Source organism: Eretmochelys imbricata, chromosome 10 (genome assembly GCF_965152235.1).
Source record: "Eretmochelys imbricata isolate rEreImb1 chromosome 10, rEreImb1.hap1, whole genome shotgun sequence".
NCBI lineage: Eukaryota > Metazoa > Chordata > Testudines > Cheloniidae > Eretmochelys > Eretmochelys imbricata.
In genome coordinates this window covers 66,225,256-66,252,830 of record NC_135581.1, presented here as the reverse complement: position 1 = coordinate 66,252,830, position 27,575 = coordinate 66,225,256, and the positions used below count along the sequence as shown (strand labels likewise).

The window sequence follows — 27,575 nt, the reverse complement described above, 5'->3', positions numbered from 1 at the left end:
TATGCTACAACTCTCTAACCTCCTCTAAGGCGATCTGTAAGGAGTCTCAGGACTGAATGAAATGTACGCAAACTGTCTGAAATCCTCAGCCAGAGAAGCTGGAGCAGGCATTACCGTCTCATCTGGAGATGAGGAGATATTTGCAGAAAAGCTTCCTTATCTGCTTTGGCCTCCTGCTCTTCAAAGGATTCCTGCCCTTGATGTAACAGAGGAGGGATAGATGGGGTAGGAGAATGTGCAGCCTAAGGATCCCAGTATGGCCACTGAGTGAGTTCATAAGGCATGGGAGTGGCACCCAATGGTGATTGAACCAGTGTGAAAGGATGTGGGTCAGTCCTGGGTATAGCTCTCCTCTTTCCCCAAAAGTGTCAGGCGGGAGGTCCCTTTGGTGAATATGGGAATCCTGCACTGAGATTTGGAAGTCAGAAGAGAACTCCTTCTCATCTGAAGGAGGAACTCTACCACTCTCAGAGGGTTGGAGAATCGAATGGTACTGAGGAAAGGTCCAATCTTGGTGACTGTGTCACTCGTGGTACCAACAGACAAGCAGTACCCACTAGCCGGGGAGACTCCAGCTCATCTAATATGAATAAGTCCCTGGAGTATCTGAATTCCTGTGGTACTGGATTTGTTGGTACATGGCAAGGTTCCACAGTTGGTACCACAGGCATAGACTGCTCTGGTAAGTCTCATACAATGGAAGTAGATGGCTCCGACTAAGATGGCTTAGGAGGATTTGAGACAGTATCAGAAATGGGACGTCTGCACAGTACTGAGGATGTCTTGGTGGCTGGCTTAGTCATGGAAAGTACTGAGGGAGTTGTAGGTATCACCCTTTTAGAAGTAGAGGATTTAAATTCCTTTGCTGCAATGTCCTGCTTCTGCAATACGGTGCAGGATATCGATACTGAGGCATGTTTGGTGCATTTAGCCTTAGAAAAGCTTGGAGCTCCATGCACAGGGTCAACACTGACAGCACCTGAAGCCTCAGTGGTACCCAGAGCAGGACTTGAGGTCTCCAATATGGTCTTACTTTGAGAAGACTGAGGCTTTCTCATTTTCTTTAAAAATGAGAATGAGTCCTCCAAGGATCTCTCTTAAGTCTAGGTAAGTGCAGATGTTGACAGGGCACTATGGTCTCAGAAGCTGATGCCTGGACCCAAGGCCAGATGGAGATAAAACTTAAGCTCTTAATGATGTAGTCGCAAAAAGAAAAGGAGTACTAGTGGCACCTTAGAGACTAACCAATTTATTTGAGCATAAGCTTTCGTGATCTACAGCTCACTTCATCCGATGAAGTGAGCTGTAGCTCACGAAAGCTTATGCTCAAATAAATTGGTTAGTCTCTAAGGTGCCACTAGTACTCCTTTTCTTTTTGCAAATACAGACTAACACAGCTGCTGCTCTGAAACCTGTCATAATGATGTAGTGTTATCTCCCAATTCTTCCTGGCTCTGCTTTTAAAAGCTGGATAGTACGCTTCTGAGGGATGTAAGTTTCCCCCAAAGCTATAGGTACACCAGGAGTGCCAGTCACTGACCAGGATAGCTTCCTGGCTAGTCAGGCGATGACTGAAACTCAAGACAGCGGATCTCAAAAGAAAAAGCCCCCCCTAGAGGTGAAGGGATTATAGAACAAATCCCCCTACAAAATGAAATAAGCATAAAATTAAATTAAAGGAAAAGAAAAAAAATAACTAGACTAAGGACAAGCTTTGAATAGTAAAGCAGACACATTAGCACACTCTCTCGGACTGTGAAGGTGGGTTTGCCCAGGCAACCCTATATGTCCTCAGTGCAGGGCATGAGGATGTGTAGGACACAATGGGCACTACTACCAAGTTTCCAATCAAAGCGCATGAGGCGTGAGCACGCCTGAACTGGAGCACTCCTAGGGACACTACTTGAAGAACAACTCTGGAACATGTACCAAGACGGCAATGAAGCACCATGCTAATGTGAACACAGGGCAGAAAAAACAATGTATGTTTACACCAGTGCAGCACAAACTACAACAGACTTTTCTAACACGGACAGGGCCTTAGTACTTAGAAAGCACCAATCCTTGGCATATCTAGGCGCTGGTAGCCAAGCTCTGGGACAATGGAAAGTTTGGATGTGTTTACAGGTACAAGGAGTTATTCTTTTGCATACGCTGCAAGACACAGGCTCAGTCCTGCAGTCCTTAATCATGAGTCGCCTAACTGAAGTCTGTAGGGGCTGCTTTTTCTCGCGCTAGCCTCCATGCTGTGTACTTAGTAATATTGCACAACATAGTTCTGTCAAGCCCCATGCAAGAGTATACTGAGGGCACTTTTCTAAGTGAAATTTAAGTAACTATTATTCACACTAGCCACTAAAAACTTAAAAGTTTTTCCAAAGAGCAGCTAAATTGCCTTATATATTGTTCTTAAGCCCTTTTGCTATATTAAAACTTTTGCAAAATACTGGTTAGAGCTTTTTTCTCTCATGATAAATGGATAAATGAATGATAAATTTATATTTTGCCAATTCAATTCTCTCCTCATTCTTCCCGCCACCCCAAAGGATATTCTTAACACCTAACGTGTAACACAGTGTTTTCATATTGTTCAGAACCATGATAAAAATTCAGATCTTTTAATGTACATATAAAACAATTTAAATGTATTTGATTCTACACCATGAATATGTGGAAAAGATATTTAATTGTAAAATAGAAAAAGTAGGCCAGAGTACAGTTTTAAGGGCAATGCCTTTGAATACAGTATAGGTAAACTAGACTTTGTTTAAGTTTATATAAACAATATCATAAAAGCAGTGAAACATGGAAAGACAAAGCAAAGCACGAATAAAAGACAAGTTATGTTTTACAAAAAAGGAATCCGCACAATAGTTCAAAGTTGAATGTAACACGGCATCAAACAGTCTTAAGGCAGCATGACCTAAGGACGGGACTAGGAGCCAGGAACTCCTGAGTTCTATTCCCGCGTCTGCCACTGACTTATGTGGCCTTGGGCAAATCACCTAACCTCTCTGTGTCACGCTTATACCAATTGTAAAATGGGGACAATAATGTCCATACCATAGGGGACATAGTGAGGATTAATTCTTTACTGATTATACAACACTTTGAAGATGTAAAGCACTAAATAAATGCTAAATATTCATACAGATCACTGCACAGACACATTTATCACAGTGAAGCACAATGATGGTAGGTAACAAGAGCACCAAAACAACATCAAACTTTCAGGTCCAGCTGCATAATTTAAATGCAAAAAGTCTGTTTATAAAATGTGTCCTTGAGATAATCTGAAGATTATTGGTGAAACAATTTAAGAATATTTAAAAGGAATTGCTATGTGGGTTCCTGTGGAGACAGTCTTTCATACTTCTGTACTTTAAAAATGTTTGCACACGAAAGTTATAAGACTCACAGAAAAGTGAAGTTTCAATGCCCCCCACTGTCAACATTTTCAAATAATGTCTGTATTACGTAAATTAAGGTTTTTTTTATTTTTACAAATTACATTCTTCCAAGAAATATACCATTCACAATAAAACTGGCTGCTAGCTTACTTCAAATGACATTTAGGCTAAACATTTTTTCTCATAGTTTTCCTCATCTTTGCTGAAAAATATCTATGCAAGATGTGTGTAGAAATTATAAAAACATGCAGCATATGTACAAACTGAAAAGTTTAAAAAATATTAGCTTCATATACATGTAAATCTACTTGGATATATCGGAAATTAAATATAAAATTTTCACTTTCTAAAACAAGGGTTTTCAGAAAATCTAAGACAACTACTTAAAGTTGTACAAAGATGTCCATCAGGAAATGTCTTATTCAAAAAGAGGTCTAAGTTGTTCCCAGTAGGAATAACTATTAATTCATTTTCAAACTGTCAATCTTAATCTGCAACATCACCCTTAAAACTGTTCTGTTTTTCAGAAATTAGATTTATACTAAAATCCAAAATTTCACAAAAACATTGGCTTCTTGTGTTTCTGGATCCCTTCAAAAAAATTTATCAACTCACTTTGGAACTGTAAAAAAAACAACTATTTACAGTATTTCATTTTAAATACTTTTCACAATGTCTAAATTCAGCTTTTATGTTACAAGAAATTCATCAGAGCTCATGGCTTAAGTCCAGTTATCAACCTGTAGCATCTTTGCTATTGTGTAATCCTATTTCTGTACCTATAGAGTGTACAGTTCAAGATTGTACTGCAGTTTTCTTGACTGAAAGTAAGAGACTTTACAATATGTCCATTTCAATATTTAAACAGCTTCTTTATTAGTCTGGAGACGGGTCATTGCCTCTAATTTCTGCCGATAGGCTTCTGCTTCTTGCTCTTTCTTTAGAAGCTGCTGTCGATACTTTTGTGCTTCTCGATTTGCCTCATCCAGCTGTTTCTGTAGAGTTTCTCTCTCCTATTAAAAACAAAACAGCAATGTTTTGTCTAATGCATGTTAAGTGCAAGATAAAACGGCAGTTTTTGGACAGCCAAGGTACAAGGCATCATATACAGAATCAGAAGCTAGGAGGTCCAGTCCTGCAGTTTACTCAGGCAAAACTCTCACTTAAATACTTTTGTGTAAATAAACAATGAAAGATTGGGCCAGACAATTGCTCACAAGATTTAAAGTGCAAATATACCAAAAAATACTCTCTCTTTAAGAGTATGCTCTTATGACATTTGCTCAGGGGAAAAAAGCAATCTTTGGAAAATATGTTGAATATTCAGGCACAGTTGTCCGACTCAGTTTCCAGAATCGGAATTTAAAAAAAAAAAAAGTTCAAACTTCTTTAAAAAAAAAATCAATACACAGTTCATATCCAAGCAGGTTTCCCCACTATGAGTGTCTATATAATTAGAAACAGACGCAATAGCATAGAAATAGAACTTCCAGGGACCAATTCTTCTATAGCATGATAAAAGTAACTTCCGCCAAGGTTTTTATAAATAAAAAAAAAACAAAAAACAAACAAACCAGGGTATTTCTCCTACAGAACTATAGAAGCAATTAGACTGGCAACCTATTCTTTCCCCCGATGAGGTGAAATAGAGGTTTTCCACCTTACAACACATACATCTCTAACAGGACGGAGAAAAAGTTTGCTCATCAATGAAATTCTTAACTAAGGGCCCATCATGCATCTGCATCCATGCAGGCACAGGGGTTTGCCCACACAGATGCAGCTGTAGTACAGAGGCTAAGTTCCAGTTGCAGAATCTTTATTTCTAGCAACAATGCAGAAACCAGAAGGGACACAGCTTGATTTTCAGATCCACAGCTAATGGGAAAAAACTATTTCACTTGTAAAGTGAGCAATCCGATTTAGAAATTAATGAGACGCAACAAACATGGAAATTCACACAATTACGTCGAGTCATATTTCAGACTACAATAGGTGATCAAATAAAATAGTGTGCTGACTTTGTGTGTACACTGAACAATTAATGAACACTGCATTCTAATGAGGTAACTGTTTTCCAGCCCATCAGAAATACATTTTTAATCTACTAAATCATTTAAAAGGGACTCGGACACCTTAAATCTTGTTTGAATTTTTTTTTTTAACCTAGTATTGTTACAAGGAAGTTTTGCCTAGAATTAGCCCTTACGATTACTGTAACTAAAAGGAATTAGAGAAAAATATTTTTCTTCCCTCCCTCCCCGCCCACACGCCGGCTTGTGCATTTGACAGTGCTTACTATATACAGTTAGTTTGATCAGAATATAATAACATCAGCTAACAGTAGCTTGCTGCTACTCACTATAAATGATAACCAGGCTTTTATGGAAAATAAACTTGGGAGACAAAAGCAGAAGCATGCTGCTCAAATACTAATATAATACAACAAAACTCCATTACAATTACTTTGAGTGTGATCCGCTTCCCATTGATGACAAAATTCTTACTGACTTCAATGAGAGTAAAACCATGCTCTTTATTTCTATTCAGCCAATTGGATGGCGAAATTTTAACTAGTGGCTCTCTATGCTGTAAAGTGATGGCTGCTCACAATACAAGTATCTAACTTCTATATTCTCATTAATTCAGTCAGTCATTGACTATATAATCTAGAAGAATATTTTGGATTGTTTTATGTACTGTATGTACTGTACTTTTATGAATTAACAAGTGTTTGGTAGATTTATTTTTTAAAATTTGTATAAAGTGAATTATAGTTGGCCATCCTACAAACCAATTGTCTGGCATACTGTTCATCTGCTATATTTAAATATGATGTCACAGAATGGTTTCAAGGCTAAGTGAGACACTTCATTTCAAAGCAGGAGACATTTCTCCTGTGTCCTAGGAAACATAGCTGAGTACAATAGAAATACATTCAGCTATTAACAACGTAGATGCTGCCATGCTGTTTGATGCAGAAGAGCCACTGTGACAAACTGCATCCCACTGAAAAATGACTGCCTTGGAAAATAGCTTTGTTTTGATCTTCACTCAAACAGAAGCCATCTTATTAAAATAAGTGCACCATACTATTATGGAGAAGCCAATTTCTGATTCAATCACTCTTTTCACTTTAATCACCAAGTAGTAGTTGTGGAAGCGAAACTCAGAAAATAAAGCTGCCAAGCTGTCCCTCAGGAAAATGTTGGTCTATCAAATAAGACAATGGCATCATCACCATACTCCCTCACACTTTCTCCTTCACTCTAGCAGCTCAAAACCATATTACGATTTCAGACCTTATGCAGGTCTGAAATTCTTTTCTATAATACTTAAAATACTTTTCTTTCTCAGCTCAGCACTCCTCACCTGTTTGCATGATTAGTACCTAAAAATATTAAATAAATACAATACACATAGTACGCCTTCTGATTCCTACTGTCCCCAATGCTAGAGCTACATTTAGCTGTCACATGTGGTGCTGAATATGTCAGCATATAACGACAAAGGTAATTGATCAGTGCTAATGTTAGCATCTGTGTAGCAGAAACAATGGGTGAAGGAGAGATTTTATTAAGTTTCATAAAGGTTAGTTATCAAAATAGAGAAGAGAATAAACTACATATACTGTAGTTGCTTTATATGGGGCTTTACACAGTTTTGAACACTGGGCTGAAAGAGAAGCTAAAAATGAATAGGTTTCAGAAGTGTAGCTGTGTTAATCTGTATCAGCAAAAACAATGAGGAGTCCTTGTGGCACCAGAGACTAACAAATTTATCTGGGCATAAGCTTTCGTGGGCTATAACACACTTCACCAGCATCAGATGCAGTGGGTTATAGCCCATGAAAGCGTATGCCCAAATAAATTTGTTATAGTCTCTAAGGTGCCACAAGGACTGCTCATTGCTAAAATCAATAGGTTTCTCTCAGCTGGAGTATGCACGAATAAAGTGAGTGCTCCATCTTAAAAGGTGATGATCTGGATCACTCACTTGACAAGATAATTTGGCATCCAACTTCTAAGTTTATCCTCTTGGGAATCAGAACGCTGCCTTGTAAGACACCACATGAATGGTTAAATAGTAAATCAACCCATCCAACAATTGGACTGGCCAATTATAATTGCCTTTTGCAAAATAAACATTTAAATTCACGTCACAGGACATGTAAAGTGCAATTATACTCTAAAAAATGTATAAAGTGAAGTTAGCACTGTGGGGTACAAGTTTGTGCCTCAGGGACATCCAAGGTCAAATTTTTTCAGTTTATTAGTGAAAAGATGACTTTTCTAACTGCCACAGCTGCAAACTCAACCTGAAGTCTGAAAATCAAACGTGTTCTTTCTGGCTTGCAATTATCACCAGTAGAAAGAGATTCTACAACTGGAACTTAGTGAACTGATGATACAAGATGAGAACTGAATTCAGCTCTCTCCCACAGGTATATTTTTCTGCAGTAGAAGTAGGGGAAGTATAAGCTTATTTAGGGGCTAAATTCTGCTCTTAGTTATACTGCTATAGATATGGATTAACTAAAGCAAGCACACTTGACTCTAAATAAAAGGAGCAAATCTACTGAGTAAGAAATTGTCTTTTTAAAAAGTCTCCACATAAAATGTGGTTATGTAGCTAATGGAGGGGAATGAGACACAAAATGCAGATACACCAATCTCTTAAGTAAATGAAAGATCTGATGGTGTGTACTATTTTAAATGCTTAAATTAAAAAACTAGGTCAGTAATAAAGGAATAATATGAAAAAAATAATACAAAAGTAGAGTTAAACTTTTTGTTTTATGGCAAATTAGTCTTCTGGTACAAAGGTATGTCAAAACTGTGATATTCAGCAATTCGATGGGGAAAACAAACAAAATCTTCCTCTTATTTGGAAAGGGATTTTTTGCACAATAAATATCCACACACGGCTTAGAATTACATGTCTGAGAAATGCAAGATTATTTTACAAAAAGGAGTTAGATCTGGGTTCAGAAATAGGTAATTTTATTTTATTCAGAGCTTTCTACTCTTTAAATTAAAAGAGAAATTCTTTTAAATGCTGATAAGAATTTTAAATATTTTACTGATAACAACTGTACATATACAAACCTTGAAAACATAAGATACATACCAAGCTTCCTCTAATATGAAATAATTCACATAAATGAAAATTCCTTGCTTTTAACTCAGTTTTTTCTAACATTATCTGAGCCTAAAGTCAAGTCTGCTTATTAGAGAACACAATTTACTTACAACTTGGATTACCTCCAAAATTGAAAAATACATGAACAATGACACAGAAACTCCAAGTGAATAATGTTCCAGACTGGCCAATCCATAAAATCACCAATTAACAGGGAAGACAGAATTTCCCTGTTTTCAGAGAATGGCCGCCTTCCAATCTGCAGCTACTCCTGGAATCAGCAAGAAGAAGAAAACAGAAAGGGAGGGTACTGGAAAAGATAAATACTATATACACATGAAAAATAATTTTTTAACGAATATAAACAAACAGAGCAGACAGGTTGAAGAAACCTATGGCATACAAATGAAGCAAGCCCTAAAGGAAGATTTTCACAGATGTCTTCATCAGCAGATCTTTTCTTCCCTGCCATGAAGGTGCTAGAGACTCCCCTGCAAATAGATGCTTTAAAACCTCTCCTGGTGCAGCCCTAAATCAAAAAGACAGCATCAGGCTTCTGCCATGGCTATACAGTACTTAAAAGGAGAGAAGAATCACTTCTTTGAAAAGAATGGATTTCTTGATTAAGAGGAAATAGAGAATATATCTTGGATGTGAATTCCACTAGTCTTATTTTGGAAGAAACAGAGAAAAAAAAATTATCTACCTTTCGTAACTGTTGTTCTTCCAGAATTGTTGCTCATGTCCATTCCATTCTAGGCTTGCGCGCGCACCCATGTGCACAGTCATCGGAGATTTTTGCCTTAGTGGTATTGGTATGGTCTGCTGTGGCGTCCCCTTGAGTGCCACACTCATGTGCTAGTATATTATAGGAGCCGCTGACCCTATTCCCTCTCAGATCCTTCTTGCGGGACAGAGGGGTAGAAGGGCGGGTAATGGAATGGACACGAGCAATACATCTCGAAGAACAACAGTTACGAAAGGTAGATAACCATTTTTTCTTCTTCGAGTGCCTCTTCATGTTGATTCCATTCTAGGTGACTCACAAGCAGTATCCTCAGGAGGTGGGCTTAGAGTTCACAGTCTAGCTGCTTGCAGTACTGCTTTACTGAAGCCAGCACCGTCCCAGGTCTGCTGGCTAAGTGCATAATGGGATGTGAACATGTGGACAGATGACCAGGTGGCCGCCCTACAGATGTCCTGGATAGGCACTTGGACTAAGAAAGCTGCCAAAGAGGCTTGAATGGGCATTTACAATCCCTAGATGTGGCACCTTTGCCTGACTGTAGCCGCAACGAATGTGGGCAGTGATCCAAGAAGAAATTCTTTGAGCAGACACTGGATGACCTTTTATCCTGTTGGCCATCACCACGAACAATTGTGTTGACTTGCGGAATGGCTTGGTCCTTTAATATAGAAGGGTAGTGCCCTCCGGACGTCTAGGGAATGCAACCTACGCTCCTCCTCCGACTTACGTGGCTTTGGAAAAAAAGACAGGTAAATAAACATCCTGGCCCATGTGAAACTCTGAACCACCTTGGGCAAGAAAGCCAGGTGTGGCTGCAGCTGGACCTTGTCTTTGTAAAAGACTGTATAGGGCTGTTCCAAGGTGAGCACCCTAATCTCAGAGACTGGTGGGCAGATGTTATTGCAACCAAGAATGTGACCTTCCAAGGAAGGAGAAGGAAAGAGAAGGAAGCCTGAGGCTCGAAGGGGGGCCCCACGAGCTGCAACAACACAAGATTCAGGTTCCATGGAGGAACAGGGTCCCTGATGTGCGGGTAGAGGCGCTTGAGGCCTTTGAAGAACCTGGCAGTAATGTCCTGGGCAAAAACCAACCTACCCTTAAGTGGCAGATGGAAGGCCAAGATAGCGGCCAAGTGGACCTTGACAGATGAAAGGGACAGGCCTTGGAGCCTGAGATGCAGAAGGTAGTCCAGCATTAACTGCAACAAGGCCTGCTCTGGCCGAATGCCTTTATCCGAGGTCCAACAAGCAAACCGCTTCCATTTGGCTAGGTAGATCGCTCTGGTGGAGGGCCTTCTGCTGCCCAACAGGACCTGCTGGACAGTGGCCGAGCACTCCTGATCCTCTGCATTTAATCATGCAGCAGCCAAGCTGTCAGGTGCAGTGCCGCCAGGTTCGGATGCAGAAGACTGCAGTGGTTTTGGGACAGCAGCTCCGGCCTGAGCAGTAGCTGTAACGGAGCAGCCACCAAGAGATACAGAAGCATACTGAACCAGTGCTGGCACGGCCAACCTGGTGCTATGAAGATCACCTTCACCCTGTCCTGCTTGATCTTCATGAGGACCCTGTGAATTAACGGCACTGGGGGGGAAGGCGTACTACAGAGCCCCCAACCACGGGAGTAGAAAAGCATCCAACAGGGAGCCTCTGTTGATCCCGGGAATTGAGCAGAAAACATGGCATTTCCTGTTCTGCCTGGACGCGAACAGGTTCACCTGGGGAGTCTCCCACCTCTGGAAGATGATGGTGACCACTTCCAGATGGAAGAATGACTCATGGTGAGATGAAAAGGTCCTGCTAAGGCGTTCCTGGCCCTGGGGAGGTGTGCGGCTACAAGATGGATGTCATGTGGTACACAGAAGTCCCAGAGCCTGAGGGCTTCTTGAAAAAGGGCAGACGATCTGGCTCCGCCTTGCTTGTTGATATAGAACATAGCTGCTGTACTGTCTGTCAGGACCTGGACCATTGGGCTTTCTATGTGAGGTAGGAAGGCTTAGCAGGCCAGGTGAACCACTCAGCTCCCTGACATTGATGTGTAAGGAGCGATCGTGACTTGACCAACAACCTTGCGGGCTGAGATAGCTCAAAAGGGCTCCCCACCCAAGGTCTGAGGCATCAGAGATGAGGGTCATCAATGGGGATGGAGCCGCGAAGGGAACTCCCTCCAACACCAATGCAGAATTCTTCCACCAGATGAGTGGTGACAGTACCTGGTCCGGGACCCTGATCACACAATCCATGCTGTCTGTTGGGGACATAGACCAACGCCAGCCATGCCTGCAGGGGCCTGAAGCAGAGCCGCATGTGCCGGACCATGTAAGTGCAGGCCGCCATGTGCCCAACAATCGCAGGCACGTGTGAGCAGTGCCAAGAAGGTGGGCTTGCATGCACGAGATGAGGTCCACCATGGCTTGGAACCGAGCCTCAAGGAGGAAGACTCTTGCCTCAGTAGAGTCTAGGACCGCTCCAATGAACTCTATGGATGGGATGCACTAGAATTAAGGTAAACTTTTTCTCTTTTCTTAATAGCCCCAGGTCACGACAAGTGGAGTAAACCAGATCGAGATGCTGCCACACCTGATTCTGGGACTGGTCCTTTATTAGCCAGTTGTCGAGGTACTGGTAAATTTGAACACCCCTGTCCCTCAGGTAAGCAGTCACTGGCGCTATGCACTTTGTGAATACTCTTGGGGCTGACGAGAGACCGAATGGCAGCGCCGTGAATTGGAAATGGCGCTGGCCCAGCACAAAACCGAGGAAGCTTCTGTGCCCTGGGAAAATGGAAATATGGAAATACACGTCCTTCAAGTCAAGGGCAGTATACCAGTCTCCCGGATGTAGGGAGGGGATGATGGAGGCTAGGGAGACCATGTAAAACTTCAACTTCTTGAGAGACTTGTTGAGGAAACGCAGGTCCAAAATGGATATGAGGCCCCATTTTGCTTTCAGGATTAGGAAGTAGCAGAAGTAGAACCCATTTCCTTTCATGTCCCAAGGGACCTCCTCCACTGCTCTCAGGTGCAGGAGGTTCTCGACCTCTTGGATGAGAAGTTGCTCATGAAAAGGGTCTCTGAAGACGAATGGGGAAGGAAGAGTCGGCCACAAACTGCAGGGTGTAACCTGAAGTTACTACGTAGAGCACCCAATGGTCCGAGATCAGCCGAGACGAGGCCAACCAGAAGGGGCTAAGACAGTTGAGGAAAGAGTGGGAGGGTGGATCCTGGAAAGTGACTGGGGCACCGTCCTCGAGCGCACCCTCAAAATGTCTGCTTCTGGCCTCCTTAGTTCCTGGAAGGACCAGACTGAGCAGACGAACAGGAAGACAACAGGTGTCTCCGCTTAGACCTCTTGTCTCTATCCTTTCTCCTGTAGGTGCTCAGCTGGGTAATTCCCCAGGACCTAGACTGGGGAGGTGGAGGATGGAACGGCTTCCTGGCCTACTGAGGAGTACGAAGGCCCAAAGAGAAGAGGGTGGCACAGGAGTTTTTAAGGCCATGGAGTCTTGAGTCCATGAGCTCTGAGAAGAGCCCTGCCCCCTCAAATGGGAGGTCCTGAATCATGGCCTGCATCTCCTGGGATAACCCAGAGACCAGGAGCTGTGCCTCATGGCCACCACAGAGGCAACCACCCTGGCCTCAGAGTCCGTAGTGTCCCAGGCCATCTGGAGGGCCCCTCTGGACACAGCTGTGCCTTCATCAACTAAAGCAGTGAACTCCTGGGCTCAGTCCTGAAGGAGGGCCTACTTGAATTCGCCAAGGGAATCCCACAGATTAAAATTGTACCTGACAACAGAGCCTGGTGGTTAGATACTTGAAATTGCAGGCTGGCCATCGAATAAACTTTTCTGCCAAACAAATCCAGTCTCTTGGTGTCTTAGTTTTTTGGCGTGCCACTGACTTGACCCTGCCTGTCCCTTTCATTAACAGTGGACATGACCAGTGACGCTGCTAGACAGTATGTGTACAAATATTCAAACCCTTTTGCACGTATACTTCTTTTCTACCTTCTTAGAAGTAGGCAGAACGGAAAAGGGGGTCTGCCACAGCGATTTGGCAATCTTAAGGACCCCTGGGTAGACGGGCAGTGTGACCCGGGCCATGGTGGAGAAGGATATATCATTAAAGAGGTCGTCGGACTCCTCTGTGGACTCCTCAATTTTTAAGTTCTAATTGTTAGTCACCCGTTTAAGGGGGGCCTGGTGCTCCTTGATGTCATCGGGGGGACTGCCCATTTGGGAGGGACCTGCCACCGCTTCGTCAGACATGACGACGATCATAGCACTGCTGGAGAAGGGACGGATTCCCCTTTCTTCTCCGGGGACGGCTCCGTAGGTGTCGAACCCTGCTGCGCTGCCCCTGCGTCAGATTCGGTGCTGTGTTCCAATTATGGTGCCGGCAGTGGCTTGTCTGAGGCAGACAGGGAAGCCGGGTGGGAATATGGAACCGGCATTATCGGCACGCCTGACAGGTTCCAGTACGGAGTGGGCTACTGTCACTGCTGCAGATGCCGCACTGGTCTTGCGGGTCGTCGGCAAATCACTCCCTCGGGCTGAACAACTCACTCCCAGTCCAACTCACTGCCCTTCCAGCGACCAGAGCGGAGCTGTCGAGGCCTGAGTCTGCTGTCTGACCCTGGCTGGCGACCGGTGATACGAGAGAGAGATCAATGCCTGCTCAACGAGCGGTACTGGGGAAGTTGAGACCCGTGCCGTGAAAGGGAGAGAACCCGCCCCAGCGGGGACTGACATCTGGGAGATCGTCTAGGCAAAGGTGACCTGAGCCACGTCGATCTTTGGCGGGAAGCTTGCCGATACCGGGGATATGGGACCAGTGCTTTGACTCGTGTCCATGCCTCGAAGGCTTGACCTTAGGTGTTGGGGGTCTTAGCCGAGTCTGACACCTACCGCAGCGTCTACAGTGCTGGTCGACCTGCTTGTTCTTTAGCTGCCGGGGCTGCTTCGGGCAATGAGGGCCCTAAGAGAAGCCAAAACCCCCTGATGCTCCCAGGAGTCGGATCCCTGGCCAGGCTAGGGGGTCCGACCTCAGCAGTACCCCCGTGAAGCCTCAGGGTGGGCACATGGCCTAACATAGGTCCTTTGCCTGAAGCCCCTTTACTTCTGGTGCCAGGGGCTCTCCTTCTTTTGCTGTTTCTTAGGTACCGGTCAGGCAGAATAGTGCTGGGCGAAGCATGGTGCCAACGATGCGCTACGCACAGGTGCCAAGGTGCTCGGCGTGAGGTCCAAGCAGGAGGGTTCCAACACAGGACGAAGCACAGCCTCCATCAAGAGGGCACTCAAGTGGCTATCCTGCTCCTTCTGGGTTCTAGGGCAAAAGTTTTTACAGATTCTTGACCTTTCTATGGGACTCCCCCAAGCACTTCAAACAGCTGTCATGGGGATCACTAATAGGCATCGGCCTGTTGCATGATGAGCATGGTTTGAAGCCAGGAAAACGGGGCATGCCCCACTCTGGGGCAAAGTCCCAGCCGGGACTCTAACTACCAGACTAACCTAACACTTAACGGCTAACTAAGTACCTACAAACCATATACAAAGAAGATAAACAATGGGCTATAAAGAACTGCTAATGCTCTTGCAATGCTATAGGAAGCACTCTGACCATCACAGGCAGTGAGAAGGAACTGAGAGGGCGTAGGGTCGGGGACTCCTGATATATCAGTGAATGAGCTCAACGCTCAAGGGAGCACCACAGCTGACCCTACAGATACTGCTAAGGGAAAAATCTCAGATAACTATGCATGTGGGCACGCACACACCTAGAACGGAATCAACATGAGCAAGTACTCAAAGAATAGCTCCTTGCAGGAAAGGACTCAGACCATCTCACACTTCTAACAGGGTGATTTCCACAAGAAAAATAAATTTGATTGCTACGAAATATAAACAAGATTCCCTCATGGGTTTAAAAAGAGCTCTGGTATGAGCACAGAGGTTCAAAAGTAAAGTACCAACAAGCCATCAGATAATTTCCTATACATGCTCTTACACAGCTGACAGCTCTGTGGAAGTAGGAGACATGAGGATGTACAGCAAGGGTATAGCAACAGTTGATCAGGTCTAGGGCTCCAATGGCTGACATTTGAACTTACAAACAACTGTAGCTAAGTAAGAACTCAAGGATGCTTTGAGTGGCTGGAATTTCTAAAACTTGCACCAAGTACAGTGGCTAAAGGACTGTAGCTTCAACCTTTTGGCTGTTAACTTTAACCTCGACAGGTTCAGATGAAGAACTAGATACAGATACAGCTGATCCCTGAAGAATGAGAAGGGCTATGGGCTTAAGGTGGATTTTTGAAGCACACTGGAGAATCAAGACCTTCAGATTCAGAAGAGAGCACTTAGAATAATCTTTGCTATAAACCTCTTGCTATATTCCTGGCCATCTTGCCATAAGCCAGGGGGGAGGGGAGGGGTTGCAATACCTACATCCAGGCCCCCAGCTAGCTGAATGACAGGGCACTCACCTCCAAACATGTGGGTCCCAATGCTTGGTACAACAGAGAAAGAACTGTTGATCTTTAATTCCAACAAGCAAGCCCACCTGATGAAGAACCCAGTTTTAGAATACACAGCATCAACAGATTTAATAGTCATATCCTTGGCTGAATGGTTGTTCTGCGTGAGCCATTCTCTCTGCATATTCTACTTCCCTTAAGTGTAGATGGCTGAAGTGAACAGGAGAGCCTTTTCTAATTTAGATAGACTACTGAGGGACTTGCTCCTGAGTGAGGAACTCATATCACCACCCTGTATGCTGCATATATGCAATTGAAGCACAGTGGTTACATTCTTTCTGAGACAGAACACAGAGAAAGGGGGGGAAAGAAGAATCTCACCAGAAAAAAACAAAAGAGATAAACTGCATAAAGCTGTCTACCACAGACAGAAGGACTGGGGACTGAAAGGAACAACATCAGTGCTAGGAATCGCTACAGAAGATATGGATGATAGTGGTTTTGAGTAGGCAGATAGTTTATCTCAGGGAAACTGTGAGAATGAAGTGGGTTTTTTTACTGTACAATATTCTACACAAGTATTCATCTGAAGTCTGGCTGTATTTTAAAGAGATACTTCAATTTAAAAGAAAAAAAGTGAGTTAGAGGTAGTTTCACTAACTACAAATGCCCCTGAACCCCCACTGCCAATTTTTATGTTTTTACAGAGAGAATTTTGTTCAGTTATAGTTATATCACGTGTTATTATGGGCAGCACAGATAGTGCTGTGTATAATTAGAAATAATGGAAAATGTCAGGTAATATTTAACAGTCAATAAAAAAGAAGAAATGTGATCCTTTAAGATGAACTTACGACTAAATTCAATTAAAAAGACTTATGAAATGATAATTCCATTTGCTTGGTGTTTCTAATATGTGTGTTACACTTTTCCTAAGCTACTCTGGGAAAAGTGAAGTCAAACTCAATGGTGAATATGAATCATTATAAATTAATATATTAAGTTATGGATGGAAGTCAATATTTAACTCAAGCAGTCAAAAAATAAATGTTTGTGTAAGGTAAATTTTGCCACTTACTAAGTACGTTAAAAATGTTTGTAATTTCTGCAATTTTTTACATGCTTCACAAAACTGCAATTAAGTGAGTTATATTCCTAGCAATTCAGACTTTGATTAATACACTCTTATGGGAGCTCAGAAGTCAAACTCAAAAAATTAACCAAAGTCCTCATCCTGCAACCACTAAACAAGAAAGTGTCTCACTGAAGTCAAAGGGAGCTTGGTTTACATAAAGATTTCAGAAATAAAGCCCATAGTATATAGATGTGCTAAGAACTTAAAATGGTGAAGAAAGCTGTTATTAGCCTTAAATAATGTTACCCCCTTTTATTTAAAAATCTATCAAACAACTGAAGGCAATGATAAAGACGTTTGCAACATTCAATTCAAGAAGAGATTAAAGTTTTGCTCTTCAGATATTAGGTTATTTTCTTTTCTTGTTTCAAGCATTTATCAGCTTTTGCTCTCAAGCTATGACAACAGCATGAAAGGGACCCTAACCAATAAATTTCCCAATCCTACCATAAAATGGATGCAATCAAACCTCTGTGGTCCTGTCCCCCAAAGTCAGAGCTGTGTGCAGGTGCAGAGATCTGCCTGTACACCTCTTATTTCATAATCAAGGCCTAAATTTATCTTGATATTTAAATTTTTTGAAAACGTAAGTGAAACACTTAAGAAAATCTATTAAGTATTTTTAGTAACAGTTAAAAAGGCTTGTTTAAAATATATAACTTAAGCTAACAGTGTCACTTAAAAAAAGTATTTATATTACCATGCTGATCTACTATATTTAGAAATAAATTGATTCATTTCTTAATCAATCTGGTTTTTGTCTCTGACTTATTAATATGTTAAGTTATTGAGATCAAGGAACTATAGTTTTCTTTACTAAGAAAAATTCAGGCAGATTTTTAAAAGAGTGTGAACAGAAGTTTTGTTTTTATTATAAATCATACATTAAAAAAGTGCAGCAAGAAAATCTCAACTGTATTGATAGTCTGTAATGATCACACAACTAAAGGCAGAATGTACTTCATGTAATATATTATGGAGAGAAAAAGTCATTGAGGAAATATGCTAATTTTCGCTATTAGTCATGCATGAGGTATCCTTCCACACACTGTACAATAATGAGGCACAAAACAGTATTCAATATAACAAAACTAGGAGAAATACATTTGTGAAACAAAATACTGTAAGGTTCACAGAAACAAAATAATTTGGCATTTACAGTCTAATCAGGGAAGGTAGCAGTTTTCTTAGACTTTCAATCAAAATAAGTAGCAGGGATAGAGCAAGGAGTAAAGAGGTTGCCAATGCACAATTGTGGATTGCAGAAAAATGTTTTGGTTTTAAATAAATTTATATATAAAAAAGGATAGATCTCACTTTTATTTTAAGTTAGGACTTCTGCACCAAAATTTCAGTATACCAGATGGTGCAATTAGATGCTTTATTCATATTTCTGCACACACAGTAAAAAAAAAAAAGGTAAAAATTTGAAACATTTTTGTAACAGCAAGATAGAATCTTATTGTTTTGTCCTTTCATTCATTAAATATCTTACCTAGATGTCATTAATGGTAAAATCATGATACATTTTCAGTAATCAAGGCAAATGTGTTTTTAAGAGAGAGATGAAAGGACATTATTCTCATTTGTTATTTATGAAAAGTCATATTAGATGATGATATATCAGTATCTAGTTTTAGGAATTTACCGGTGACATTAAAAGAAAAAAAAATTAACCAAGTACAAAAATAAGCGAAATATATATGCACAAATGGGCAACCTGAGGATTGAACATATCTATGCTATCTACTTCCTATAGCAATTTTGTAAAACATAAATTCTGATATAAACTAACAAAGGATATGGGAATACAAACAGGTTATCTTCATTCCGTGGCTGCATAGAAACTGAGCTATAAAACAAGAAACAACAAAACATTCAGTTTTGAAAATTCTGGTTAAAACACATCAGGTAATAGACTCCTTACTTCTATTTCTGCAGACTCCACACGATTTTCAACAATCTCAATGCACTGCCTCTTGATCGGTGGTTCTTCACTGATCACAGTTTCTTCAGCAATGTCTGTTGCTGGTACTGTTAATACTTCAGTAAAAACATTTATATAGATAAATATGAATACAGGGCCAGTATTTACATTACATAAAACTAATATGTAAAATACTTTCAAGAGTAAATGGAAAAGCCAGCTTTTCCGACAGAAAAACCACAGCTCAATGAAATACTCATTAAGTTCAAAATGCTATACTTTTACTGCATCTTCTATTAGAGATTTCAAAATTCTTTTTTAAATTTAGGTTCACAACACAGCAGGGGTGATGAGTAGGTATTATCAACCCCATTGTATTCATGGGTTAACAAGGCACATACATTAAGTGACCAGTCACAAGATCACAGAATATCTGTTTGGCAGGGCTGGGAATAGAAACTAGATCTCCCTACTCATAATTCTGTGCTTCAGCTACAAGACTATCTCCTTTTAAATAATTTGTGAAAAGTAAGATGGCTTATATTTTTGAGGTCAATCATTCAGGCAATTTGAAAAAAATCTAGCAGTTCCCGAACCCTGAGAAAATTATGGTCATATTTATAGTACATTGTATACATACTTCCTAAATATTCATTTGGTTGGCTATATGGCAAATGTAAGTGCTCTTCTAAGGGTCAGTTCAATTCAATTAGTGACAGTATAGATTCATGTTTCGTGATAAATGGCTGTATCTGCCCACAGACTGTGGACTAAATCCTGGACCTCAACGCATGGCTTTAAGCCAAGCTCTGCACTGGGGATCCCAGAGGGTGATCTGATGATGGGAAACCAAGAAAAGAATAATTTCCAACAGGAGTAGCTGTTACAGGAAGTATTTACACAAAACTCCAAAACCATTATTGCAGCGTCAGGGTAGCAATAGCTCCCACAGTAAACGTACTCTTGCTCCAGTTGGGTACAAGGTGTATTCATGAATCCACCAGCTCTGCCCCATCTCCTCTCCCAGACAGCACTCAAAAAGTCCTGTGCATCCTGGAGTCCAGAGAGGATCCTCATAGAGCAGATACCCATGCTATGCAAACGCTGCTCCTGGCACTGGGTCCTCAAATTTTACATCCCACTTTTCTGCCTGAGTTCCTCTGAAAAAGGGTCCTAACTACTGAAAGACTGTTTTACTGTTGGTGTTCTATATTTTCTATTTTTGATACTGAGTTTATAACAACCCGGGTTCAGAGAGAGAAGTCAGACGATCATCACCTTTCCCTTCAACATCTTATCTCTCCTCCTTACACCTTAGAAATTTTTCCTCCTCCCCCACTCGTCTTAATATATTTGCATACTCAAATCTCACTGGTTAAATTAATTTCTTAAATTTTATTTTTTTCCCTATAGTCCATTTCTGACCCATTTTAGTGGACTTGCACAGCTACAGAAAAATGCAATTCAAATGGCATCTTACTCAGCCGCAGCAGATCTAGAGAAATAATTCACTGCATACAGCAAATGTCGATTCTATCTGCTGTGCACATAAAAAGATCATGTAAAAAGTCCCACATTTTCCTGAACTATCAAGATTTTAAACTAAAATTATTCTTGAAATTTCTCATTGAGCATCTTGTTTCCACTCACCTTGCTGTCCATCTGGCATGGTCACAATGATTGGCTGACCTATTCCACTGGTTGGAATTGAATGGAGATTACTAAGCTGAATGCCATCTGTAACTATAGTAATAACTTGTTGACCTCCAGAACTGACAACTTGCTGAATTGCACCATCCACAGATTCTGCAGTCACTACTTCTTCTGTTGCCACAACTGTTGATAAAGTGTAAAGAAGGTCAGGATATTTATAATTTACAAATTGGGACGCAGAATTTAGTAACTATTAGAAGCCTTTTACATGCCACTTCAAATTCAATGTTTCTTCTACAGCTATAAATCTAATGCATTATTCACATACTAACTATGCTTATATGATCTAATCCAATATTCACTGAAGTCAATGGTAATCTTTCATCGGTGCAAGAAATGTGACATTTCAAAAATATATGTACTGGTACAAATTCTGCCCTGACTGCAATCAATGGGATTGAACAGGGCAGAATTCAGCCCAAAAGAATATAATCTGATTTAGTTAGCATTTTTCATACTTTGTAAAATAATTTTGGGATATTTTAAGTACCGAGTTAGGTATTAGTATTGCAGCAAGAGTGAGATAATTTTTTTGAAGAGCCCAATAGCTATTGTGTTGTCTGCACACAGCTACGTCCATTATAAACTCTGAGATGATTAGTAATGAAACAAATGTTTTGTTCAGAGTCTGCTGAAAAGTGCTCTGAGGTCTTTAAAGGGTCAATCTGAATTTTTTTTAGTTCACTAATTCTTTATAAAAAATTGATAGCACACACTATGTACAGTGCACTCTAACATTCTAAACAGAACATTTCTAGAGTTTTTCTGCCTTCCTTTTGACGTTTAGGAAAGCCGTCTGGGTGGGTCCAAGAGCAGTACTACTGCTACTATTACTGGCAAACACCCCTTGCAGAGCCTGGGTAACAGCATGCACACACAAATCAATGAACTATATGTAGGGCCCTACCAAATTCATGGTCCATTTTGGTCAATTTCACAGTCATAGGATTTTTAAAAAAAATCATAAATTTCATGATTTCAGCTATTTACATCTGAAATTTCAGTGCTGTAATTGTAGGAGTCCTGACCCAAGGAGGAGTTGTGGGAGAGTGGCAAGGTTATTGTAGGGGGGGCTTGTGGTACTGCTACCCTTACTTCTGCACTGCTGGTGGTGACGGCACTGCCTTTGGAGCTGGGCAGCTAGAGAGCGGCACTTGCTGTCCAGGAGCCCAGCTCTGAAGGCAGAGCCACTGCCAGCAGCAGCACAGAAGGGTGGCACAGTATAGTATTGCCACCCATATTTCTGCACTGCTGCCTGCAGAGCTGGGCCCGCAGTCAGCAGCCGCTACTCTCCAGCCACCCAGCTCCGAAAGCAGTAGCACAGAAGGGTGGCATGCTATAGTATCGCCACCCTTACTTCTGCGCTGCTGCGGGGGGGAGGGGAGGGGGCGCTGCCTTGAGAGCTGGGCACCCAGCCAACAGCTGCCACTCTCTGGCTGCCAAGCTCTGAAGCCAGTGCAGAAGTAAGGGTGATAATACCGTGACCCCCCTGCAACTCCCTTTTGGGTCAGGACCGCCAATTTGAGAAACATCATCTCCCCTATGAAATCTGCACAGTATAGGGTAAAAGCACACAAAAGACCAGATTTTGCGGTTTGTGATGCCTTTTTTCATGGCTGTGAATTTGGTAGGGCCCTAACTAAATGTTGTCAAATTCCTGTCACATGTATAAAGTAAAGAAACTGGAAAAAAAATATTTTGTTCTTTAATATTTTCAGTTATAGTAATCTCAGGGTGACTTGTAACAAAAGTTTTGGATAGAAATGTGGGTCTAGATCCTCATGTGGTCTAAATTCACATAGGTCCAACGAAGTCAGCTGAGAATCTGGCCCATGACCCACAAGTTATGATATCTTCTTCCTAGGCAGTAATAGGTAAAAAGACCTCTGTAGGATCTTAAAGTTGTATTGTATGTGTGTTCCACACACAGAAAGCCAAACCATACCTAAATGGTCTTGGTAGAGGATATCAAACAGGGCTAAGTAAACAGTATTGGGTAATCTTGTCTGTTTTCCACAGAAATAAAAACTTGGGAGTCAAATAAAATATTTACTTTGGGAAAGTAATAAGAAGAAAGTGAACTTTAAAAAGGTAAATTAAACATTGTATAACACTTTTGCAAGATCAAAAATAATAAAAACAAACCTTTGCATTTCAAACCCATGATTCTAGAATGTATATATCTCAACGACCCACCCAAATTCTTCTATATTACATTTATGAATCAAGCTAAAAACCAGCAAAGATATTATTCAGAGCATTGATAAACTGTGTGTTATCCATCTCAGGTTGTTTTAATTTGCCCTTTAAATTATAGACCCCGTCACAGTATCCCTTATTTTTGAAAATGTCAGGAGGAAAAACCCTATCCAAAAAATCAAAAAAATACTAAGGCACAAAAAGCAATGTAAGCACTAGACAATCATGAACATTTTCAAGCACATTAAACCTATGTTTATGTTCATCCTATGTTACGTTAAAAGCAGAGGCTTTGATTTAAGCAGTAGACACTAGAAGGCTTTCTATCAGAATAAAATTTAAAACTATAGCCTATGTCATCTCAGAAATGTCAGATCAGATAGATACAACTAAGAAGCTTTCATCTTTGCAATTAATGACAGCACAATTTAAAATGACTGTGCCATTCAAATAATGATTGCAATCATTGCCTTCTGAAGCCTTCTCCGTAGAGACCCCTATCCTAAGGAATTACAAAGTAAAAATGCTCTTCAGGAAGTGTTTATGCAAGAAAGCAAAGTAGTATTAACTATATTAAACAATGAGGCTATGCAAGGAAATAATTTAAAATAAACCAAGTTTATTTCAAAGAAATTTATAACTTTAAAAATAAAAAAGTCTACCATAGTCTTACTACTCAATAATAGCCAAAAATGATGACTCTACTGCCACAGCCCAACTCTAAGGGTTTGCTAAATTCTTTTACATATAATTATGACACTCTTGCTAATTTTACTAAGGACACAAAAAGTGTAGCCTTTTGCTTGAATATACTGGTGTTGATACACAGGTAATTACTGACTTATTTTTCCTGCTATACTTTTTAAAAGCCATTGGAGACTTCAGGTTGGTTTATTTATAAAGCTTATTTTTTTCCAGGGCTTTGCACCTTTAATAGATTTCTGGCATTTGGCTTGGGTTCTACTGCATCATAGGAAAGGTGGGCCTATGAGAGCTCTCAGCCAGTTATCAAAGAACATCTACCATTGAATCCTAAATACACTGCTAATCTTGTAGATCTTCTCCAGCATTTCAACTCTGAAGTATTCTAAGAACGTACTCTGATTTATTTGAAAGAGAAAGATTACCCAGCTCAAATCTCTCTCCTTAGTTACTTCTTTCAAAATGTCACACTACCAACTTTTGCTGGATGGGGTTGGGTTGCCTGATGGACCCATTAGGTGAATAATTTTTATATATCTGCTGCCATCTTCACAAGGTCTAATAATCATAGTCTTTGAAGCCACTTCTGTGCCACCAGATTCACAACTGCCCTCTCTTTCTTGACTTTCTGCATCATAAATGGACAGAAGTGGCAATGGGGGGAAGGCAGCAGATTCTCTGGGTAAGACTGGGAAAGCATGTTCATGGCAATAGGGTTGGCAATTTCCTTGGCAAAATCTAGTTGAGGACAGGGTGCTGGTACATACCAGCTTAAACTTGGTTTAAACCAGGACACTGGGAAAAATAACTACATCAGTGTCCAGCAAGTTCTCCAAGCATAGAACAAATCTTTTCAAACTTCAGATACATGCATTCAAAACTGAGGAATAGGGTCAGTCTACTCACTACATCAAAACTGGTCTTCTGCTACAGAATGCTGCACAGCCAAATGAACCTGGATTGGTTGTCTGCAACTCTGCATGCTTCTGATTGCTTAATGCTTCAAGCCTACAACTCTGCATTACTGTAATTTTCATATAATCAAATGTTTTCGACTATAATACTGAAATATGAGTCATGACACATAACTTAATCGAGAAAATACCAAACCAAAAACGTATAGACATTCCAATGTTCAGTATTATCCTTACAAGTATTACATCTACTGCAGTTTTTTTTTGTACAACCCTAAATTAATCTATGAATCTACTGCCTTATGTAGCCACAATTTGAATATGTAACTAAAACTAAGGGTAATGTGGTGTGCATTAATGAAACAGTTTTTAAAACACAAAATGCCTTAACCTGGGATGAAGTAGTTTTTCCCAGGGTGCTAAAAACTATGTTTTTACCTGGTAAAAACCGCCTCTGGAAAATATCAGGCCATCCCAAGCTTTAAGAGTTCCCAAAAAAAGGGATGTAGCCAGCACCTTCTCGTTTAAAATTTTTTTTTAAAAGGGAATAAAAGATGTAGGCTGTTGTATGTTCAGAGTAATTGGGGCTAATGGCACTTTATAGTATCTTGGCAGCCAAATGATTCTCTGTCGTCCCACAGCCTTGCAGAGTGAGACATGCTATAGATGGCTGCAAATACTAGCTGAAGATGCACGTTGCTCCTTTTCAGTGCAGCAGCAATGTGTGCCCAGAAGAGTGTTCCCCAGTACTATCCCCACTGGCAGGATTCCTAGAATAGTGAATACATTTTCCAGCATCCTTGGTCACACTAGTAGTGCTATCCAGGCAGGATTTAGCTCTACATTCATGTGTTACATTTGTAGGCAGGGTGCTTCAGTGTTTTGGGAGAGGACCCACATGTCATTTTATGGGCTGCACTCAAGTTGGTTAACCATTTAATCCAATATATTTAAGATTATTCAGTGGTCTTCACATGAGGAGTATGTTTTGTTTGAATACTGTATTTTATGGCCATCTTTTCCTAGTTTTAAAAAATATGAACTTAAACAAAATGCAATGAGGAGTCCGGTGGCACCTTAAAGACTAACAGATTTATTTGGGCATAAGCTTTTGTTGGTAGAAAACCCACTTCTTCAGACCATGCATTTGAAGAAGTGGGGGTTTTTTACCCATGAAAGCTTATGTCCAAATAAATCTGTTAGTCTTTAAGGTGCCACTGGACTCCTCGTTGTTTTTGTGGATACAGACTAACACGGCTACCCCTCTGATACTTTAAAAAAATGTTTAGTGTTCAGATATTACAAGTTTTTCTTCCAACTAGTAATACAGCAGGTCAGAAACCAGTTTTTGATCTGACTATATAGGCTCTTGAATGATGTCACATTTCATGAAAATAAGTGCTGCCTCCAAGCAATTCAGAAATACCAACAGTAAATAAAAAAAGTCTTACTCTGAAATAGTTATGACTTTTATGTGGTAAGTATTTTACACGATGTGATCCTCATACATTGCTGGTTTGAGCAAAATGGGTATTAATTTATTTTCAGTATTTTTAAATGAATTTCAATCCATTTTCAGACAAACTGTACTGCCGAACGCTTTATCTCCACATTCTTTGTGTTCGTTTACTCAGTGCAAATAAACTACTTTGCTTTCTAACCTGGTGTTTCTGAAGAGTTAGACAATGGAGCGGACGCTTCTGCTAAAGCTGCTAATGTAGCTAATACTGATGTTGATGAATTTCCAAATTGTACAGCAGATACTCCCGTCTCATCTAGTAGGAGAAAAAATAAAGTCAGTTCACAAACTTGTATTAGAATGTTACACAAGTCCCTATCTTTTACAGTGAAGAAATATATTGGTCTTGTTATAAACCAAAAGTGCTGTTCTGAAGACAAGTTTGTTAGGCTAATGCAGTTTCTGAGGAGTTACCTCAATTTACATTATTATTCTAAGTACTTGGATATTAATAATATGCAAAAGACAACGAAGAGGAATAAGGCACCTGCTGCAATCTTACCATCACTGTTCTTAATAGTCTGCATAAAATGGCAAATCAACTAAGTATAAAGTCCCAATAGCTATCCTAAACACATGTAAATAGCTGTTGCATTTGATATATTTGCAGAAGATACCAGACCTGTTAGGTTCACCACGCCTCCAGGTCCAATGATAAACTGTGGTGTGGCTGCATGTATTGTCACAGTGTCAGGACTCTCTGGATTTGTATTGATTTGGTTCTGCATTGCAATCTAGGAGTCAAAGGACAACAATACTATTCAGTCTGCAAATAAACATTAAAAACAAACATATTATACTTCTATAAAAACATTTTTTTAAAATGACAGCTTCCTCCACAGGAGAAGGTAAATAAAACTAGATAAAAATGTAAATCTACAGTCAACCCCTACGTAATAATCTAGGAGCAATTTCAGGTAGATTGGAAAGAGCAAGGACAGATGAGAACTCATCAAATTATGTAAATTGTGGCCAAGAGGCTGCAACTTTAGACTTTATCTTATTAGCTTCATAAAGGCAACATAATCTGACTGAAGTAAAACAGCAGACTGCCACCAACACCTGTTTCCCTAGCATTTCAATACTGAATACTCAATACCCTCACTTATTCTCGGCCATACAGGCCCATTTAACCATGAAGTTTATATAAAACTGCATAATCTCAGCGTCTGAAAAGGTCTGAAGCTACCATGCAAGCGATTGTACTGGTAAACCAAAAAGCCTGGCAGTGTGAAACTGGGCATTCCAATGGATCCAATCCTCACTAGTATAGAAAGTTGGGCTGGTGCCTCATCAACAAAAAAGGGCATCTCCTCCCTCTCCCATTCTACCAACTAATTTAGCTCCCACACGGAAAACTAATCTAACACTGAAGCCAGGACATATTGCCAGAGCTGCCCGTAGCTTAGAGTTAGTTGCCATCCCTCATCTGCAAACTAGCCCAGCTATTCTGTAAGTCAGAATGAGCAAGTTAAAAAGACTAAAGGCCCTCACTTCTTGGATTGTCAGGGGCTAGAAGCATTCTTCAGCCAATTTTTACATAAATAGTGTGTATTAGCATTATCTCACTTCTATGCTATGGACTGGAGGGGAGAAAATCTATGTTCATCACCATGCAACCTCCCACAGCTACTAAATTAACAATTTAGCTGATCAGCATCTTTCTGTAAGTTTCATCTACATCATAAATCAA

The 27,575-nt window shown here is 40.6% G+C and overlaps 1 protein-coding gene across 4 annotated transcripts in view; it reads right to left on the bottom strand.

Moving 5' to 3' along the window:
- Positions 1-2,667: 2,667 nt before the first annotated feature.
- Positions 2,668-27,575, bottom strand: part of GABPB1 (GA binding protein transcription factor subunit beta 1) — a 40,588-nt gene continuing 15,680 nt past the window's right edge. For all 4 annotated transcript variants that reach the window (XM_077829038.1, XM_077829039.1, XM_077829041.1 and 1 more), the window contains exons 5-9: positions 26,505-26,616; positions 26,025-26,138; positions 20,486-20,671; positions 18,836-18,951; positions 2,668-4,423 (exon numbers count right to left, since the gene is read on the bottom strand). In XM_077829038.1, coding sequence (XP_077685164.1) covers positions 4,271-4,423; positions 18,836-18,951; positions 20,486-20,671; positions 26,025-26,138; positions 26,505-26,616 — 681 coding nt within the window. In that variant the 3' untranslated portion in view covers positions 2,668-4,270. The remainder of the gene's footprint in view (positions 4,424-18,835; positions 18,952-20,485; positions 20,672-26,024; positions 26,139-26,504; positions 26,617-27,575) is intronic.